General features: G+C 40.3%; 1 protein-coding gene across 2 annotated transcripts in view; it reads right to left on the bottom strand.

The window, feature by feature from the left end:
- Positions 1–22,034, bottom strand: part of SATB2 (SATB homeobox 2) — a 127,683-nt gene that overhangs the window by 49,378 nt on the left and 56,271 nt on the right. For both annotated transcript variants that reach the window (XM_064718735.1, XM_064718734.1), the window contains 3 exons: positions 20,554–20,677; positions 15,770–15,872; positions 2,907–3,379 (listed from right to left, as the gene is read on the bottom strand). In XM_064718735.1, coding sequence (XP_064574805.1) covers positions 2,907–3,379; positions 15,770–15,872; positions 20,554–20,677 — 700 coding nt within the window. The remainder of the gene's footprint in view (positions 1–2,906; positions 3,380–15,769; positions 15,873–20,553; positions 20,678–22,034) is intronic.

The raw sequence follows: 22,034 nt of genomic DNA on the forward strand, positions 1-22,034 counted from the left end.
CATTTCCTTTAAAATAGACCTCTCAGGCCTAGTTTTTCCTATAACCAACATCACCTACCAATTTATCAAAACATTACAACCTGCAATAAGCAAGTTCTGGTTATTACAACCTTTTAGTTGCAATCTGAATGCTATATTAGGAAACAATAAACTGCATGATGGTACAAGGACTTTGCCCCGAAGATGGGCCAAACTCCATGTGTGTATTCTCCTCCAGGAAGAAGTTCATAGCCTTGGCCGTCAGGCCCCCTTGTCCTGCCTCCCATTTCAGAGTATCTCCACTAGCCAATGCATGCTTTCAGGGGCCACCCATCACCTAGAAGTTATCCTCATGTAAAGACAATGCAGGCTTCAGCCAGGCAGGCATTTTTGAGAACTCCAGCCTGTACCGGACCAGGACTGCACTGCACTGACAGCTTTTGACTTCACTGCACCATTTGAGACCAAGGAGAGACATCAGCTCCCTCTGTGCACTAAAACCTCCTCCCCCTCTATAGTCTGTGTATGTAAGAAATGTACAGAACTTGTCACACAGCCTGAAGTGCTTGTTTTCATGTGTGCAGACAACATGGCCACAGGTATAAGCAAATATTGCTCTCTTCAGGTATGTATTTCCAGCTTCAAGAGAAGATCTAGATGTATCACAAACCATACAATTTCACCTCTCCATCTTCTGACCCTCCTCACATTCTCCCTCCCACACACACACAAGTGTCAGCCACTTGTTCCGATGGATTTAGCCTAGTTTGGATCAAAGCTTCCTCTACTTCATTTAACAGATTTGCTCAGATGGAAGGTCTCAGGGGAGAAATAATGTTAGTAAGAAGGGGCTTTTCAGCATTGAGTATGTAGGTCATTGGACTTTAAAATAAATTAGAGAATAGTTTATCTATTAAACAAGCCTCACAGTACATATTTCATGAAGCTATACTTAATTATAGGCTAATGTGCACCACAGAGCTACCATGAAGCAAGATTAAGCAGTGGCCCATAATGCAGTGATTAATGCCATTATTAGCTGGCTGGCACACAGCATCTATTATTTGGTACCATCAGGAGAAACAACAGACCTCCAGTTTCCAATGCTGGCACTTCTGTAAAATACAACAAACCCAAACCTTTCCAGAGAGAAACACACACCTCTCTGTACCTCAGAGGCAGCACGGGGGATGCAAGGAGGTGAGTGAGAGTAGACTTAAATTTCCACTCCAAGTGCCTTTTACAGAGTTTGCTTCTCCACCAGAGATGTGTGGGAATATCCCACACCTTCTATTATGCAGTGCAATACTGACTGCCTGAGCCCCTCTTCTTAATACCCTGAACAGTTCCTCATGTGAAGGGAGCTTGATTTGAGTTGGAATGAACAGCTGACGACATGGAAACTTGAGTGTGTATCTACACTCTTCTGCTGCAGGGATGGCTCCTGGGGACATGATGCACTGCATGTAAGACCACTGGTCTTCTGTATTAGGGCACTGTTGACTAACAAAACACTTGTGCGATGTGCAAATCTTCTGTGGATGCTGTAAGACTTGCCTTGTCTGGAATCAGAATGTACATTGATTTACTTATCATGGAGGGCTAAGAAGCAAGTAGTATCTTATTTGCTGGGGAATAAGCCTCTGATTTAATAGCATGCTTGGGCATTACCAGCCCAGGTCTCCCGGCGTGGCTGAAGGAGGGCTTCATGTTCCTTGACAGTGACAAAACCCTCACTTGGCAATGTTATTGCCGACCTCTCGCTCCAGTTCAGAATATGTCATTCTGTCAATACCATCCACCTTTATTATACCAGGCTTTATATACAACAGGTTATGATCCCAGAGGGATGAAAAGCTTTTCCAAATTAAAAGCAGCATTTTAAAGAGGAAATACTCATGCATTCCTATGTAGTTTTCATTTGATATCCTCAAGGCTAACCCCAGAACTCAAGTGTTTTTTTTCTGAGTGCAGCCATCTTATGAATTTAATGGAAGAAGGGAAGTAATAAAATGCGCTCCATACTTTAATTAGTTCCCTCATAACATGGCATTTCCAAAATGGCAGTGCCAAAGAAAATCATTAATCTAGGAGAACAGACGAAGGCACTGTATAGGGCATGGGACATAGAGATATATACTCCCCTTTTTCTTCTCTTGTGGGTGAATCTTACCTCAAATAACAACTCCAGCTGCACAAAAGGAATTTGTACCAATATTGAGTATTAAGCCACTTTCCATTTCTTAAGCCTTGCTAGAATATCACAATTGAGAGATCACATGCTGTATCCTGTATGATAAATGCAAATGGTCTGTCTTTCTGAGCACATATTGACCCTGGGTACTCCATATGCCAGGCTTAAGCTGACACTACCATGCAATCATTTCAACATCTGCATTTCACTAGGTGAGTGAGAAAACCTGTGTCAGATGTATGAAAGCAAACACAATCTGCTACAAAAGGCAGACACTTTTCCCAGCACACTTGCATTACACATTTCTTGTGGGAGCAGCCTCTGGCACTAGTTGTGGCATCAGTGGTACCACAGGAAGGAATTGAGGAAGCATCAGAAGGAATCCCAAAAACACCTCTGATTCTCAGTCTCTCATTACCTCCTCCTGGCAACCAGGCAGGGGCAAATGTGGAAGTTTATAACCACAGAGAGGAGCCCAGGGAAGAACTCCCATGAGCAGAATGACTGCTAGAGAACAAAGCTCAAGTAATGGCACAGGAGTGGCCAAACGCAAACAAACAGCTATTCCAGGAAGAAACAGTCTTGTTCAAAACTGACAGAGAGACTGCAGAAAAGACTGAGAGTGGTTTGACCTATTTCTATGGCATGCACCCTGCCCTAACTTGCAGCAACCACACAGCCCCACAAGAGCCACAGCTTTGCCCCTTCTTGGTTATAGAACAGAAATTGGTACCTGTGTGCGGTTGAATGCTACTCTTGCAAAGACAGCTTGAGACACACTGGCTCTCTTCAGCTCATCTCTGACTTGCTGGTAAATATCTGGAGAGACTTCCACCGATGAATTTGATGGCTCTGGTTTGACAGCTCTAGGGATGGGTGGATGATTCAAGAACTGCTGGTTGATAGCCTGTGGGTGCTGGTGAGCCAAGAGTCGGCTGACAGCAATCTGCTGGTTTATCAGATGGGCCATGGCTATCTGCTGCCTCACCAGCTGTGGACTGAGCTGAGGAGACAGGAGCCCAGGGTTGATCATGGTTTGCATCGTTGGCACTTGGTTTCGGATTGGAGTACTGTGGTGAATTTGGCCATGAGGAGACTGTTCATTAGATTTTCCCAAAGTTGCCAGCTGGTTGATATTTGGTAAGTGCATGGGACGTTGACCAAGAACACAATAGTCTGAAAGGTTTTCTCTTTCCACTCTTTCCACTGTTAAAAGAGAAAAATTAGCTTGTAGTCATTTCAGTTTGCACTTAGGGCAAAGGATTATATTGCAGGTGACTGCACACAACAGCACCTGCTTTACTTTTTAAGTCTACAGTTGCATAGAAGTATCACAGAAACATAAGCAAAAGAAACACAAAGTAAAAGCAACAAGAATAATTAACATTCTCTTGGACTTCCCAGGCTTCATCCTGGCCCATGAAGACTCCCTACAAACCAACAGCAGGTATCCTCCCCAGCCTCCTTTCCTAAAAGAAAAAAGCTTGGACACTTCCATTTATACAATTACTAACATTTGAATCTGTCACAGCAAATTGATTAACCTTTAAAAGTGGTCAGCATTTCAGAATCCCTGGAATCTAGGTAAACGAAAGAAACGCAAACTGGTATCTACTCACACAAACTGAATGGAAACAAGGCCATTCCCAGTGCAGCTCATGGCACTGCTTCTCATTACTAACTTGGTAACTATTATCTTTTCCACATAAACTCTACCTTGCACTGTGTGTGGATAAACCTTTCTGGTACCATCAGCTCACCCAGGTGCACCACAGCAGACTCATGTTGGTTGTGTGAAAGCATAGTACAAAACAGTGAAATTTACACATGAGAAAAGTTTGAAGCTATGGTTCCTATAGCCAAAGCCTCATTGCCATGAGTTTGTCCAGAAACTTTTAAAGAACTTTGCACAAATGCCCACTTGAAATAAAGTGGTTCACTCTATTAAAAAAAAAAAACTATGTGTAACACAACAGCGATCTCTAAGTGATATCACATTACAAAAAAAATTAAAACAGTACACACTAAATGCATATACTTGAGTTTTATATACTGATGTGCATTGTCCCTGCTAAATATCTTATGTCAGCAATACCACAGTACCTTTTCAGGTAACTGCAAAACTAAACACACACATCACAAAATAAAATTTTCTCTAAAAGTACCATTTGAAATAAGAAATGGAGTTTAGCAAGTGCATAAATATTATTCCTACCTAGGTAATTTTAAGCAATCAGAAGTCCTTCTACAGTAGGTTGCAGATTCCATAAGCCTCCCTATGTGCAATCGAATAGGCATTTTTATATTGATCTGATATATGTGTTTAAAAACATGTCATCACAGAAAACCACTACCTCATCCCTGTACTAGTCTCAGCAAGTAACAAGATAGGATTTATTTCAGAAAGGTCGTAATACTGTTATAACTTGTGTAATGATTAACAACTGTACGAGGTTTTGAACTCTTTTTAAAAACCTAATCTATATAAAGCTTTACACAGTTAATACTCAGAATGATAGCTTACTGATGACTTGCTCTCTTCTAAATAGAAAGAGAGCTCTTTTCTCCTGCCAGAGTTAATCTAAGGCAGAGAGGGTCATGCCCTGAACACATACATACACAGAGTTACTATTTTTAGAACTGTCACTCTGGAACATCACAAGTACTGAATTTTACAGCTAGGTGAATTAATACCCAGAATTTCCTTGTAAGAAATTTTAACTCATTCTTCCCATTCTTTAAAAGGAAAATACTGTAACATCTTTAGTGGTCTATTAAATAATTGCTTTTAAAAGTTAAAAAAAAAACTAATTACTAAGAAAGCTATGAATTCCACTTTCTCACAAAACCTAATGTTTAACCCAACTGAATTTCTAAGTAAGTGTTTACTTGTATTTCAACTATGAAAGGCAATGCAAAATGTGTGATACACAAATATTATTGTCAGCAAATGACCACTTTGCTGTGTTACTCACACGCTCTCAGATACATAATGCAATATTTCATCTTTCTGAAAATACTGAAAGTCCCTATTCAGAAGCTGCTCTTCATGACGTCAGAAGGTGTCCCTGAAATGAGGCACAGAAAGCTCTACACCAGGAGTTCTGTACCAGTTCTGTATTCAGGGACACTAAATCAATGTGAAATACGCAACAGGAGTAGTGCTAATTCCAGGGATGGACCCATCATCAATACAGAGGTGTGGGCAGGGCAGTGAGGAGGGGCTGCTTTGTCACAGCCTCAGACCACGTTCTGTAACACAGACGATTCAGAGCCAACATGGCCATACCATCACCTCCTCAGCCTCTCTGCACTAAGCCTGCACCTGAGTAATGCCATTAAATACACACTGTTGCTAGCCAAGTGCAATTAGTCCAAAGGTACAATAGCTACTTGGCAGGTGTAAGTAGCATAAAGCTGTTGCTCAGTGTAATGAAATAACTGGAGCATCCTACTACATCACTGACAACCCTAAAAATAAGAGTCCTTCCGCTAGAAGTTTCAGAAGAGCTGAAAAAGTTCTGAACTATTTGTAGTTTAAGGAGCACACAGAGAATAAGTCACTGAAACCAGCAAATTATTACTTGTTAGAACATAAAAACAGTAACCAAGTGTTTTTGAAAACTTGGTGAGAAATAAATATAAATAACATTCACTTTCTGGGCTGAACCACATTTGCCAAGTTTCCACCCACTCTTGACTTCAATGCCAAGTTATAAACCCCTATAAAAATAAAGTTTAAGATGAAAAGGCTGCCAGGCTGTTAATCTCTGCAGTGCTACTTGGAATTACACAGAAACATCACCTGACTTGCTTCCATAGGTATATTTTTCCCTTATTATCAGTTTCCTTTTTTGATCACATTAGACTACACAGCCATGCATGTACTGCCTATAAACAAACCAGATTCTAGTCACTTCGACCACTTCAGTAATAAAAGGCTACCATTAGCAGTTACGCTGGATGGAAAAAATGTGCATTACTCAACTACTCAAGACTCTTTCCTTCTTTAACAAACTGCCTGTATCTGATTCCCTGTTGTTCTTTGGTAACTATGGATTGGTTACCAAATCTGCAGGGCTGAACAAGAACAAGACTGAGACACCCTGGAGATGGAGAGTGGCACTGTCCTGAGACACAGGCCAGCTTCCCAGCAATGCTCTAAGAAGGAAGGGATACAGAAGCCACAAGGCTTCTTTGCCACCAGCATTCAGCCTCAGATCTTCCCGAGACAGAGCTTTTACATTTGCATCCTCCATTTTCCATGCTCATACCCAATTACAGGGGATACGTCCAGAGCTCCTGTAGTCCTGTACTGATTGGAATACAAAGCTGTACTGATTGAATATAAACATGTGAGGACAGAACAGCAAGACCTCACTGGGAAGGAAGGGGTTCCATGGATATGTACTGTCTATATTCAAGTACTGCTCATAAACTACTTCTGCTAGCAATGCCTGTGGTAGTTAAATAAAAGCTGGTTCAGGAGGCTGTTACCCACCTCCATCTGTGGTGTGACCACAGCAAAAGGCATTGCAGTGTTTTCATTTTCTCTCTGCATCACTCACTTGGTATACAATTCTGCAGTTCTTTGCTTGAAGAGCTTATTTAAACCAAGTACAACAGCACTGTCATATTGCAGAGCCACCCACTCTTCTGAAGCCCATCACTAGGTAGGCAGAGACTTGTGTCTGGACAACAGGTACTGTGCTAAGTTCAGCAATTAGCCCTGAGAGCACTCTAGAATAGCATCTGCCCTTCTTTTTTCTATACCTCCCTACAACATGTCACTACCTGTACAAGAGTCAGAAACCAACATAATCCCCAAATTGGGAGCAGCAAATTATTGTATTTGAATATTCCGTTCTCATCCTGTAACGATTACCATGTGTGTCAATGTATTTCAACTCCATATTGAGTTAAAACTTCCTGGATCCAGCACAAAAGGAATTCAGTGCACCCTTCCCCAGTGTGATGCTCTTAACCTCTAGCCCAGTCTTCCTTGCACAGTCAAGCAGCTGACGCAGACCACAGCACAATAGCTTGGGGTGGTCTGCATGCAACTTTCCATTTAAAATAAAACCAGCTCAAAAGATTTAAAATAAGATTTATTTCTCCACCTTCCCTTCCCCTCACACTTTATTTGCACTGAGTTGTTAATAGGAACATTCTGACAAACAGCCCGTGGGGCATTTAGGGCTTATGCGTGGCACTGAATTGACTGACAGCACTGGAAACCAAATTCCTGTGCACAATGAGGGATGCAGCAGGGAGAGCAAGAGTGTGACACGTCTCCCAGCACTGCACTGCAAGCAGGGACACAGAGGACCCGCCAGCGCCCATGACCCAGCGTGTCCGGAACTTTTCAGTCCCACAGGCACACAGGCACTTTGCCCCAGAGTAAGAAGAAGCTGGTAAAGAAACGTTTTGTAATAAGTTACTAGCCGGCAGAATTGCCATGCTTCAATTGTGACAGTATGTCACCACCCAGGGCTGTTCTCCAGTGCTTCAGTTTGCTTCTTTGTTTTATTTATTATTTAAAACCTGGTGATCATAAAAGCCATTTCTAGCAGTGGTCACAGCCAAGCCGGGAGAGCTCTGTGAACTCTGGTATACCCTGCACTAAGCGTGAGACAGAAAGGTTCCCACAATTTCTCCTGGCTTGGCACCATCCTGCTCACTGGAGCAAGACCTGAACTTTGGAGCCATGCTTGGGGCACAAAGCACAGCACCAGCTTCACCTCGGAGAGACAGGGCTGCTGCACTACACCCAGAGGGTGCCCTCTTGCTTCTGCTGCATAAGTATGAACTACCACTTTGTAAATAACAGAACCACTCCAGAGCACAGGAGGTGCTTTTAAAGTGGTAATTCCCTATCTTTTTATCTGTAATTGGGATAATTACTCATTTCTTTTAATCACAGCCCACTTAACCACTTCAGTGCAAAGGGCTGATCTGAGGAGTCTCATTTCAGTCAGTATCTAATCTTTGTATTTACCCATAGTCATTCACTGGCTTCGGTGCCTGATCTCTGCCTAGGCCACTTGTTCCTGCATTCAGGACTGGAGGAAAAGCAGGCTGACCAGAGGGGCAGACATGATAAGAAGCTTTAAAAACCTTTCCCCCTACTCCTGCAGGACAGCACAGAACCTCAAAATAGCTATAGAGCACATACAGAAATTGTTTGGCCGCTGGCTGTGGGTAGCAAAGGCCTTTATCCAAGCCTAATGGAAAACAGACAGGAAAGGCCATTGTCTGTTCTTTGTTGAGTTGCAAACCATTCAGTTCCCACCAAAGCACAAATCACTATTTTTAAAATTTAGAATCATCATTAAAAGTGAGCCTTTAACCACCAATCTGAGGTAAACTTAGCAGGGTGTACTGACATTGCTGAGTCTCTTTGTGCAGCTGACCTGCTCACTCCTTATCCTCAAGACTAGCTCCAAGTCATCCCTTGGGACACAGGGATGCTAACATGTCTTCTGCCAGTGCTTAAGCATAAGAAGTCATATGCTTTACATGAGCTTTCCCTGGACTGCACTGCTTCCAAAGATGCCTGTCAGAAGACAAGTATCATCATCTATTTTTAGGTTTTTGGGTTTTTGTAGAAGTTCAAGAGGCACACAGAAGTATGAAGTCAGTTCTTCATAGTCATGTTAATATTTTGTCAAAAGGACATGCCAGATCCATCTGGCAGAGAAAACCATGATACTGAAGGTATTCTAGTGACCACCTGCTCTAACCCATGAATACTGGTCAGGTGAAATGGAAAAGGAGAAGCAGCAGAATCATTAGTTAGAACACTCTGACAGAAACACAGGCAGCACTTGTTTAGATGGGCTGATGTTACCATTTGATATAAAAGTATCTCCCTTCCTGTCAAACTATTGTAACAGTAGATTCAATCTTTTGTGAGAGGTACAAACCTCCTAGATGACCCAGGCAATCGTGCAATTCCTCTGGGAGATACATACATGTGTATTCCTGATTCATACCACCAGAGATGGGGAAGGGAGGGAGACAGAACACAAACATCACAATGTAGAGATACAAACTCATCAGGTATTTCAAGTGAACAGAATGCCCTTCTGCTCTTGGAGTTACATATTCTATGAAATCCACAGGATCAGAGAGACACTTTGCAGCTTTTCACATAGGAAAGCTTATGCCTGTACATAAACTTCAAGTTATCCTCCTGTTTGAAACTTATCTCCACTAATGCTTACTCTGGGAAAATAACTTTTCATCTAAGCTAACATGTCGTTGTTTGGAAGCACACAATTTTTAAATATGAAAGAAAATTAATTCTGAGATTCCAAAGGTTAAAACAAAAACATGTTTTCCTTTTAGGAAATGGAGATGACCATTCTTTATTAAGAATTCAAAAGGGCAGATGTCCCAGCTGCAGCACACAACTGGGCCTCACTGAAAAAAGCACAGTACTGGAATAGGAGACATTTAAAAAAAGTTCAGTGACATAATTTGAGCAAGACATGGGACAAGTGGCTGGACAGCTTTTCCACAGAAGGGTTTCCAGTCTTTACTGTGTGGCCTGTGTTGCCTACAGCAGCACTGGCTGCAGCTCCAGCCACACACAGGCACAGGAGATGCCACTCAGCAAATCTCACGTATCCTCTGCCACAGCACAGGCACTGTGAACAGTGACAGTCACTGCCCCAAAACAGGCACAAGCCAAGGAAGACATTCTGCAAAGCTGAGATTCATATATGCATTTACCTTAGACAAAAATTACTCTTAATTGAAGAAATAAACCCAAAGGGTGTGTTTTAATTCTCTTTACAGAGAGGAATAGCCAAGAGGGCCACAATTCATACACCCCTGCAACACAGAGCAGCAGCTAAACTGGCTTTTAACAACACACATGCACAAACCCCCAAACTGGCACTGAACATCACAGACAATGACAAAATGCAAAATGTTAATATACAGGTGGGGAAAACAGCAGTCAAGGGGTCTATAATTCTTGCTGAATCTTGACACTTTTAACTTATATTTAAAGAGAGAGGCCACTTTTTCCTCATAATTAGTGACAACTGATGAACTACTCTCCTCATAAAACAGCACAGCAGGCTACTGACTAAGACAATGTCCCCGAGTCAAGAGCTGATCTTCAGGTCATGTATGTTACCTAGATGCTGACAAGTTTATTGTGACTGATGTTACTTTCCTTCCTTTTTATTTAAGAAAGCGAGAAAAGTCCTGTTTTTAGGGAAACGAATACTCAGTAAAGTGTATAAAAGTAAGCAAAGGAGAAGTTACAGTAATGTCAAAAGCCTCACAGCTGACCCTAAATGCTTTGGTTCCAGAGCCACAACTAATATCCAAACAAGATATGAAACGTACTTCCCTAAAAAACTTAACATTTCTGCAAAAGGTCAAGATATATGCATGTAAATACATACTATACGTAAACCCGTCTACTTACACAGAGAAAGGTAAATACCCATGCATGTATCAGTAAAAAAGGTATTTTTAAAAGTCAGAAACTCTGTTCAGGAAAGATCTGGTGTGCCTCTTCATGAAGCTTCCACAACATCTGCTTCAGAGGAACAATTAAAAACTCTTCCTCAAAGCACATAATGACAGTTTTCCCTAGGCTCACACTGGCATTATCACTGCGCTGCAATCCTCAGTTCCTTCAGCTTGGAAATAAGAAAGCGGGGAGCCTTTCTGAATCATGTTTCTAACCTCTCTGAACCTACACTGGCCTCTAGGAACACATTAAAAGAGAAACAGATTGCTCAGTCTATCCATTATTGGAAGTAAGCAAACAAACTTTCAATAATAAAAGAGCACATAAGCAACAAATCAGTAATATTGGAAAAATCAAAGAGGAGCCAAAGCAGATTCTCAATTTAAGGAAGCTATGAAAGCTTTTTCTTACATTCTTCATCTGTTGAAACAGAAATAATTGAGGCCTCCTCCTTTAAACTGAAAAGCCTCATCATTCCACAAAAACTTTGAGACAGCCACAGTCTCAAAACTCACATCCACAGAAAGCTATATTTTGACAGACACTGATGGCAGGAGCAAAGATGACATGTTCTTCATACACACACAAAAAAGTATGTCTTTTTAATTTTAAGTCCACAATGTATTTATTTTTTCCTGCTGCCTTTCTAACTTCCTCCCACTGAGCTAAGTTGTGTCATCAGGCAAAAAGAAAATATTCACACCAGTTAAGATTTTCAGTTGTGAAAGAATTGTGATACCGTGATAGTCCTTCTGATAAAAATAGAAAGCATGACACTTTGAAGTGAAATATCTATTGAGAAAGAAAGCTAAAAAATATTTTAAATGCTATGAACACAAAACACTGGGACACAAATAGGTAACTGGTACAAGTTTGATCCCTTAAGAATTACCTGAATTGCATGACTAAGTTCTGAAATACCTCTCTCCATACATACACACACATATATACACACATGTATATACTTACGAAGTGTTGTTTTTATTCCTGTATCTATTTGTAAATCAAATTTAAAACCAATGCAAACCTTTCAAGCCATTATTAAAATCCTGCATTTCAACAACGTTAAATGCCTTCTCCCAGCTTCAGCAAGTTCAACTTCTAGAGAAATGCTTCTGGATGAGCATTTCTCAGACTGACAGAAGCATCCCCGTGGGACTGGGCAGGAAAAAAGGCAGCTTGAGAACCACTGGAATAAGCCATTGGTCTATAGTTGTCATTTATTAGTATGTATTCTTTAGTAAAAAAGAGGGATCTCTGATTCTTCACTGAGGCAGGTATAAACATAATTAAGTCTTGTCAAGTATGCACAACTTTGTACTATAAGGTCTTGCATCCCTCAAAAAAAAATTAAATAAAAAGGGGAAAAGAGGCTTCACATAGCAATCTTAGATTAATTCATGGTGCATATTTTGAACATAATTAAACACATACTAAATAGCTTAATTACCACCTCAAGTGATTACAAACACCCTAAAGGCAAAAGGCCCACAGTGGAACTGTTAAGCCTTTTGTTTCCCAACCACACTGTACACATTCCATTATAACAGGTTTTAATATAAGCTCTTCTTCAAATATATACGTGTGTGCCAGAGACACTGGGAAGACTGGACATCCCATTATAACCTCCCTCACATCTTCACACACAAGGGGCAGATCCAGGGCCAGGAGGAGACAAAAAGCCTCCATCCTCCTACCTGCCAATTCCCAAATCTGGCTGTACACTAACTCTCATGCTGCTGAGTAAACTGTGAATGTTTTAAAACCTTGAGAGGATGGGACAGGGTGGGAGAAAAAACATTAAAGCAGAATTTTAATCTAGCATCATCTGACACAAGACAAAATTGACATGCTGAGCTGAACTAACTGAAAACTTTTTTAGAATTATGAGCATAAGTAGATTAGCTGTCTTTTCAGTGAGTTCAACAGAATGCACACTGAGAATGTTTACTTGAGATTTGATACAATTCCATTTGTATACAGCTTTTACATCTGTTGCTAATGATATCAAATTATTGATTGTTCACTTTCTTATATTATTTAAACATTAGCTATGCACTCAGCAACCTGATGCTTTTCTTTTTTTTTTTTTTCCCAGGGAACTTTTTATTTCTGTCTGTCTTTGGTTGTAATTACTTTGATCTTCCAGAGAGTATACTTAATTTACTGTTTATTTATTTCTATGAGAAGGGAAAAAAGTTTGACCTATAGTAGATCTATATGTGGCAATTTGTAATAGAATCACATAGCTTATGTTTAGGAAATCATGGTTTTGATTAAGAAGCAACCATTTAGTTCCCACTGTTTTATTAAAACAGACATTAGCAGATAATAGGAAACACATTTAACACTGTAGGCTGTATTTAGTTTGCAACGTCAATAAAGTTATTTTGAAGCCCCTTCCTATTTTGTATTTACCACAGCTCATGTGAATCATTTTTTGCTTTTACTTTCTAGTAACCAGCTCTAGAGTTACACAAGGATATGGGTGCAGGTTCCAAGAACTCTAAACCATAGTTTTACCTAATTTATCCAGCTACAGCCCAAAAAACAAATCACTACATCATCCATTCACCTTCATGGAAAGTCTTTTTTAAAATATTATTAAAGGAGTATGCGATGACTGGTGCATGTAACTCGAGTCACTGATTTTGCACACTAACTGAGCTGTCCTGCAGGACTATCTGGCTATAGAAAAGAAACAAAACAACCTTAAATGAGAGACGATGAGAAAATGAAACCAATTAAGCGCAGAAGTCTTCCTGCTTGCAAGCAGTTAAGATTACTGCTCTGAAGTTGCTGTTTATTCTCCATGCACCACTGTACCTGCCACAGACTCTTTGTTTTCTCTCCCACTCATATGGTTGATGAATCAACACTACTTGAACTGCTTTATAGCAGCTTGTGTTTACTTCACACATACCTTAACCTTCCTTTTTCTCCTCCTACTAACACACACATAAACTTCCAAGCAGCAACGACTGGCTGTGTCTCTGAATAGCACAGATACAGAGTTATCTGGCAAACTCTTCGGGTTTGGATCCTTGACCTTTTGACTGAGGTTTCATTCTGCTTTTACTGCACTTAAAAATTTAACTGTGCACTTACTCAGTAAAGAAAATTTAAGAGCATAAGCTCCAAGAGTAGAAAGTAGAAGACAACAGTGTACTAGAAATACTCAGAAACTGTAGTAGGGTCTCTACAGTAAAGAACACTACAGTTAAGGGTTTCCAGTGCCTCTGCAACTGGCACCCTTGCCCAGTTTTGGAAAAAAAAAAAAAAAAAAAAAAGAAAAATGAAAAAAAAAGCCTATTTCTGTTTTCCCAGAACAGCAAGTAAAAGCAAATGAATGACCTTCAAGCTGTTTGATGACCTTGAAGCTGTTTGATCCTTTTGACTGCTTTTTAACCAAGAGGATATGTTAAAGTACTTGGAATAAAATTCTGTTATTAAGAGACACCATTTAGAGAAAAGAAACACTTCTGAGTCACACAATGGCAATTTACAGAGAAAAGAAAATATCCAGTTTATTTGGCACGAGGGTCACCACATACTAAAATGTCCAATCAACATTTTTACTTCTAGCCTAAACCTTTTTAGTAGGTGAAAACCAACATCTCCATTTCCTTGCCCGCACTGTTACCCCAATCCTGCCTGGACAATTTTCCTTCTAGACACAAATAATTTCACCACAGAACATTCTTTCTTTTTTCCCCTACTGAAAATCTAATCATTGCAGAGGCCAGGCATGAGTGTCTTACAGGTATGTTCTGCACAAGCCAGATGTGCAGAGAAAAAACAGATGCCTCAGAACTTGCTCTGATGTTTCATGCAATTTTGTTTCATGTGTTCCTAGCTCAAGCAGCAGACTTTTTATGGTATTATTATGCAGATTTCTAGTCTGTCCTAAGGAAACCAAACAAGCAACCCTTCGTGGCTTATGCTTCCAGCCTTTTAAGAGGAAAAGACAGCACACTATTTTTGAAAGGTGCTAATCTTCACACAACTGAAAATACAACAGTTTCTCACAAAGGACATGACATTACTCTATTTCTTCATGGTGTTTTTGTGAATTCTGTTATGATTTTCCTGGCTACTGAAAGAATCACAGACAGAAATGACAATAAGAGTCCATGCCTTTTTTCAGACAATGAACCTTCAGTTCAGTGGTGTAACAGAGAGAAAAACTATGGAAAAATCCTACGCCAGCATACAGCTAATCTCCAAGGGTGATGGAGATTTGGGGAGAGAGGTCCCAGGTCGAATTATGAAAAAGCTTTTGACTATCCTCTAAGTCCTGAGCATTTAAAGCACATGAGTGTTAAAAAAACCCCAAAACCCAACTACCTACTAAAACAAACAGTCTGGTGCACACTTGGCAAGTCCCTTCCCAAAGGAAAGGAACAATAAAAGAACAAACCACACACGATAGATGCTTGTCACATCATTTTGTGCACCACTGACAGGTGATCAGACTGTTCAGTGGTGAGAATGAGATGAACTTAGAATAATTTTACTACCTCAGGCACTATGGACCTACTAATACCATTTCATTATAGAAAAAATACATACAATGGGCTATTTTTCTCATGACTTCAGCAGGTGCAGCACCTTGCTATTTATAAGTGTCTCCCAACAAGCAGTACTAAATCCTCTGTATCCAGAGGAATAAAATACAGCAGGAATGCCAGAAGACCTTGCAGTATTGAGAACAGAGAACAAGGGCACATGTAAACTTAAAAAGTCAGGTTTTTAGCTTTCAGGAACAAAACAAAACTAGGGCAACTTACATAGTAATTTAACTTTTAAATCCTGACATACTAGAATGTTTTCTTTCCAAAATGTTTTTGCTTAATTCAAAACACAGTTGATCTTTCAGCACAGTGAAATGGGATATTTTAAGCATGTTTTGTGTCCTGTGTTTTCATGCCAGCCTGGTTTGTAAAGTATCAGATTTAATTTCAAATGTGCTGTGACTGTGTCCTCTTTGTAGACAAATTCACAAATATTATTATTGATTATTACTGTTATTTAAATCAAATAATCTCCAACTGTCAGCAGAATTTCAAGAACTTGGAAAGCAACAAAAAAAATCAATTTACCTTTAATCTTCTTGTACTTTTTGTACCATCTCCCAAACTCCTGGCACTTGGTTGCTGACACATTGGCATAGTATGTACTATTTACAATGGATGAAATCATACTCTGGAAGTATAGAAAGAAAAAACAAAAAGGATTTAAAATATCTTCCATGATTAGAAATCTTTTCCAGGGAAAGCAAATGACACACGAGTGCATAATGATCATCCATGTGTGACTTTAAACCCAAAAGAACCATCTGATGAGTACAAAACATTGGTTTTATTCTCCAGTCTATATGCCCAGCCATGAATAAAATCACAATAATACTTATTTTGCACAATCATGTAAAAAAAATGCAGTACAAACCTACAGAGACCTGCTGCTCAGGCTGGGGGGGGAAGTTCTGCTTTGCTTTGTGCTTGTGGTACTGCAATAGCCAAACTTCAGTTGCATAACAACAGGCAGAGCTGGGCTGAGTAACACATGCTCGCTGCACCAAGCACAATTTAGGAACCAGATCCTAAAGGTAAGATTAGATGCTCCAGCATGCATTATCCCAATAATGCTTTTCAGATGTCTCTGTTCTGCTTCCAAATGCAGCAAGACTGCACAGCCAAGAACTGGAGAACATCCGTGCTTCTCGGTGCAGAACAACAGTTAGACAAATAAGTTAAATTAATTTAATTTATAGAAACGTGTGATTAGCCCTTGTGTGAAGAATCACCCAGAAGAGAAATTAGCAGTGCCATTCAGAGCACAGGGAACTACACATACTACAACACAGAGCAGTCAAAACCCACAAGAAAGCTCAACAAAACTGAAATACCACTTGCCTAACCAGCACCCCTCCCTACTCTGCAAATTCCCCCTAAGCAACTCCATACAAGCTGAATGAAGAGATAGCTGCAGACTGCTTTTCCAGCACCTGACACTAATAAAAAGGGTATTTTATATCTGGGGTGCTTCTGCCCAAACAGCCTCGTTAGCGGTAGTTCTTCCCTTCCTCCATGCTATAGAGGAGGCATCCCTTTAATTACATTTCACTGTCCTCTTTTCTCCTTTCTGAACCCTTCCAGGGTCAAACTGTTCCCAGCACGTGTACACTGTCAGCAAGGAAATGCAATCTAACAGCACCAAGACATAGGAGGCAATGCACCTTCTCCACAAACTCTATCTTATTTTCCTCATGCCCTCCTTCTGCACTTATGTCAAAGCTCAGAGAAAGCTGGGGCACCTTGTGCAACCTTTCTGCACCAAGAGGAGAGAGCAAGGATGATCTCACAGCTCAAACCGTGGCTTCAAGCTCTGGCCTATGAGCTCCTGCAGGCTCTTGGCCATCTCTGGAAAGCTATAAGGCTTATGCACTGGCTCACTGAATTTAACCATGCTTTAAAAACAAAATCATCCCAGCCCTCTGTCAGATCTACCCAGTCTCCTGTCCTGTTCACTGCAGTATCACAGGACTCTGTCCCTAACTCCTGAGTTTTAGAAACTTAGAAAACGTGAGCAAAACGGAACAACCTCAGATAACTGGGTGATACAGATTACTTTCAGCCTTCAACAGGTAATTTCACTTTCACTCAAGAGGCCCTTCTGCCTTTTCCACTCAAAGAGTGCCATGGTGCAGTGCAGTAGAGTTTGCAGGCTATGAAGTAAGAGCCTTAAGTAGCTGCTCCAATTTCTAAAACTGAGATTCAATTTTCTAATTAAAATCAATATTTTGAGACATAAACCTAGCATTGTGGCAGTCAGCAGCAATTCCCTGCCCATAAATCCTCCCTTGCTCTACAGCATTTTAACAAGCAATAGAATTCTGAAAGCCTGGCATGGCGATAGCCTCTGCTGAAGAGGGTTTTTGAACAAAGTTGAGCAAACCCAGTGGTTTTTTGCATCACTTCAGTTAAATTTCCATTCACTAAAGAAGGGTGGGGAAATTGTTGAACTCCGTCTACATACCAATTTGGTTCTCTTAAGTTTGTTTTATTTTGGAGGGGGGAGGGGAAGATTCCTTCTCCAAATCACCTAGCTCTACAAGAAATCAACACTACTGAAATCATGAGGCTATTAAATATCACAGAATATATGAATCCATTAACCTTTATTTGAGAAAGCAAAACTTAAAATAAATAAACAAAGTAAAATCAAACAATAAAAAAAATCACAGGACAGATTCTCTTCTGCTAGGGAAAGAACTATAACAATTTTCAGACCACATATCCTCACTACTATATGTAAAGTAAAACTAGGGGTATTTGCCTTAGGAATCCTGATAAGTCTGGAGAAAGGAAATATCCATTTAAAACAGAGTGGGAAAAATAATCACTCACTAGTTGCAAATAATGTTCTAAATAGTTCTAAATAATGCATAATATTTCTGCAATAATTCTTAACAAAGGAATAAAGCAGCAGATATGTTCGGTATGTGCATGGCCATGACAGCCATGTGGAATGAATACTACTTAGACCAGGAGCTAAGAAACACCCACACAAAGAAAATCTGTGCAGTAAGTTTAAGGAGAAAAACATGGGACACACTCATGTCCTAATAAAGCTTGCTCCAGCAAAGAGACAAAAATGCATGGTCAGTGCTGAAATGAGTGATACAACACAGGAAAGACTGAAATCTCTATGGAAAGATGGAAATATTGAAATAATTGGATTTCTTTCTGCCACACACACTCCCCCTACCTACCCTTCTTCCCCCCAACTTGGTTAACTGGGATTTATTTGTTTGAACAGGAGCCGTATAAGGGTAGCTAAGCTGCAGACATGTAATACACCTAGCAGAAAAAAACCAGAACAATTTTAAATCAAAGTGAATGATTACATTTCCCATTAGCAGCAATCAGAATCCCCATCTGGGCTGCTCGGAGAGCTGGGGCACTGAGAACCAGAGACAGAGCACCGTGGCTGGTGGGAGCGGTAGCTCCCCACGCTGCCCCTCTCTGCTTCTGTACTTGAGGCACTGCGAACACATTAATAAACAGCAGCATTTACTCTGCAGTTTCACTCCTAAGAGACCACTCTGCAATTTGCTGCTGTCAATAATATATTAACCACAAGGGGGTTGTAATGACATTTCACATTTGGCACGATATTTTTTTAAAACTGATTTGGGAGAAGGAATTGTATTAGAGGCATATTCAGATGATGGTAATAGACAGCTTCTATACAACCTTCCATTGTATCTTCTGCATTTTGTGAGCTAAACCAAAAGAGACTGAAACTTTTTATGGCAATAATAATAACGATACAAGCTGCATTCTGCAGTCTTAATTCAAGAGCTAGTCACTACTCAAGGTCATTTATACCTATGCTTAAAAGTAAGGAAGCTCAATTTCCTACAAAAGGACCTCCTCTTAGGTTTTTTTCCACTAAATAAATACTGGGGCAAGGATTTTGGCTGCTACACTTCTGCCATCAGTAATTTTGTAAATATATGTCAGACTAAGCCTATAGAAGGAGTAAACCAACTGCAGTGTTTCCACCTGGTAGGCTTTGAAACTGAAGTGGGAGGAAACAGACCTAGACAACAAATGAATTCTGCATATGAAATGATGCATAGTTTAGTTATGCTGGATATTGAAGAAGACTGGGCAGAGACAACCATATGCTGCAATCATCATTAGCTGACCAGATTCCACAGATAATTCTATTTTAAAAAATGACACTTAAACTGTGTGAAAATGAAAACACTTTCGTATTCAACGCGTATTCCACACTGCACATATCTACAGTGTCTCTTATTCCTTTACTAAATCAGCAAGTTCTGTGGCTTTTCCTCACAAAACCCTTCCATTCCTGTTAGCTCTGCAGATCCCACACAGCTAAATAAAGTGAAGAATATGATTCCTACCAGCTCCATTTTTTACCTCTGTGCTTTCCCTAGAGTTGTAATCATAATACAGCGAGGCAAATTTGTGGTGAACAGAGAGAATTATCGTGGTTCATGGAGGCTTTGGATCATGAATTGCAGGATGAACATAGATTGCAATGGAAGACACAATCAAAGGAGAAAAAAATGTTGGATATGAGCAAGCAAAGCACTGGATTTTTAGGAAGCTGGAATTACCCATGTTTTGACTTTTCAAAGAAACAATGGACAGATTAACCTGATTCTAGTACACATTTTAGAAGGCAATATATTTTTCATGCCTAGCAAAGTTACCTGGTCTGGGTGTTAAAGTGTTATTCTGTTTTTTTCTGAGAGGCAAGGAAAAGTCATAAAAATTTTATTTATGTCTCATTATGACAATCTGAAGTACAAATAGAGCTCATGACATCTGTAGGAACCTGTGTCTGAGACATGACATCAGTGGCATTTAAAAAGCAGTCATGGAGAATGAGGCTGAGTTTTTGTTCTTTTTTTAACATAATTACATATACATTTCTTTGTTGCTGCTTCCTAGAAATTGGGCCACAACTGTTAAAACTGCATACTTTTTATCATGGTTGCAGGCTGATGAGAGCTACCCATGGGTTGGGGGGGGGAAGGGAAGCCTCTGCTAGTGGGAAGAAGCCACTCGAATCTTATATTTGAGGATCATTAGTCCTATTGCAATAGGTTCAGATAAAAATAAAAATAATGCATTTACATCTCTATGAAATCAATTAATTCATAATTTTCACCTGGTGAAAACATGGTGTAAAGACACTACTATTTAATTAGTATTTCTCCTTTCTAAAGAAAACAAGACATTTATTTGGTATTTATAGAATTGTTTAGTGTAGGCTCTTTACAGAAGAAATATGAGTTTTACTTCTTGCAAATCTTTCTTTCCCTAAGCCTGCTGAAAGCACTGACCTGTGAGAGAGGGCATTCTTTGGCTAATGTGCTCTGATTCATCTCTTTGAGCAGTTCCTTTAAGGCATTGCGAACTGTGGCATGGTTCCACTGCTCTGCTGGCAAATCTTCCAACTTTGAACAACTGTTAAAACAGAAAGCAAAAAGCAGATAGAAACATCACCTTCACAGATGCTTACTTTCTGCATGCAAGTGCTATAGACCTTTAAGCAACAAGCACAACCCTGGAGCTTCCTGCTTGGCCAGTCCATCAAGGTGTTTCTCCCCTCTATCCCTCTCCCACCAAGCACGACCACCAGAAGATGTGCAGTTCAACACACAGCTGCTGATCCTCCTACAGCACATGTGTGCATAACCATTCCTGCTGGGGCCTGATGGAGAGCAAAGAAACTGCATAAAGTGAGCCCCAGGAATGGCTGAGTAAAGCCCTCCTCACCAGACAAAGATACTCCTGCTGGGGTAGAAAAATAAACATATATGCTGCATGCACTGCCACCAACAAACTCCCTGAACAGCGAGGGCCCTCATTGTGTGGAGGTGAGACTTCAAAAAATTAGTTTCATTTTATACAGGCTCTTATACTGCCCTTATCACTGAAGTATCTGAGAGCCTTTCAGAAACACATCAAGCCATATGCCCAACATCTGTCACGTGCAGTTCATTCTCACTTTCATTCCACAAGAACTGCATATGTAGCGAAGCTTTTGTCTTCATATGACTTGTGCCTCTTTTAATTTAACAAGCTTATGGTTTGTGTCTACATGCATGGGGACAGACCCAAGAAGCACATCAAAAAGGTGGGAGAAGCTTGTCACTGCCATTTCTGCTGCAGAGCCTTAAGGCATGCTCTCCAATGGCCCCAGAAGGTGGTTCTGCCTTCTGCCCTTACAGCCTGCCTCAGAGCTGAACCCTGAGTTGTGCTTGAGGAGTTCAAGTAGTCAGAGATCACCTTTATGCCAAAGTCATGGACTGTCTTTTATTTATGTGGCATCCAGGCACTTTGAAGATAAAGAATGAGACCTTAATGTCAGGTTCATACCCTTTGCTAACTCAGATGTGACAACAGACTACACGGACTCCTGGTAGCTCTATAGCACCAATGGGTCCAGACACTCTTTTACAACTACATAGCAGAGATGCAGCCCAGCTGAAAAATTTTCACAGTATATAAAACCAAGGAAAGACCTGTTAATGGAAATCCGAAAACCCAAGCACCATCAGATGATTCAACAAGAAAGACATGTTGCTGTTTGGAAGTATAATGAGAGTGAGGCATCAACTATTTCCAAATTCTAAACTGAACAGAACAGTTGGAGGGTATGTACCTGTCACCAAAGGACATGCACAGATCCCTGTGGGCCCCTCTTCTGTTCAAGCCAAAGCTTCAAAGAACTGTCAGTAAGTTATTCCAAACTGTCTGTTACTTTTTACTCTTTCCACTGTCATGTTCTGGCCATATAGCTACAGGAGGCTGTGCAATG

The sequence above is a fragment of the Zonotrichia leucophrys genome, chromosome 7 (genome assembly GCF_028769735.1).
Source record: "Zonotrichia leucophrys gambelii isolate GWCS_2022_RI chromosome 7, RI_Zleu_2.0, whole genome shotgun sequence".
In the NCBI taxonomy this organism is placed as follows: Eukaryota; Metazoa; Chordata; class Aves; order Passeriformes; family Passerellidae; genus Zonotrichia; species Zonotrichia leucophrys.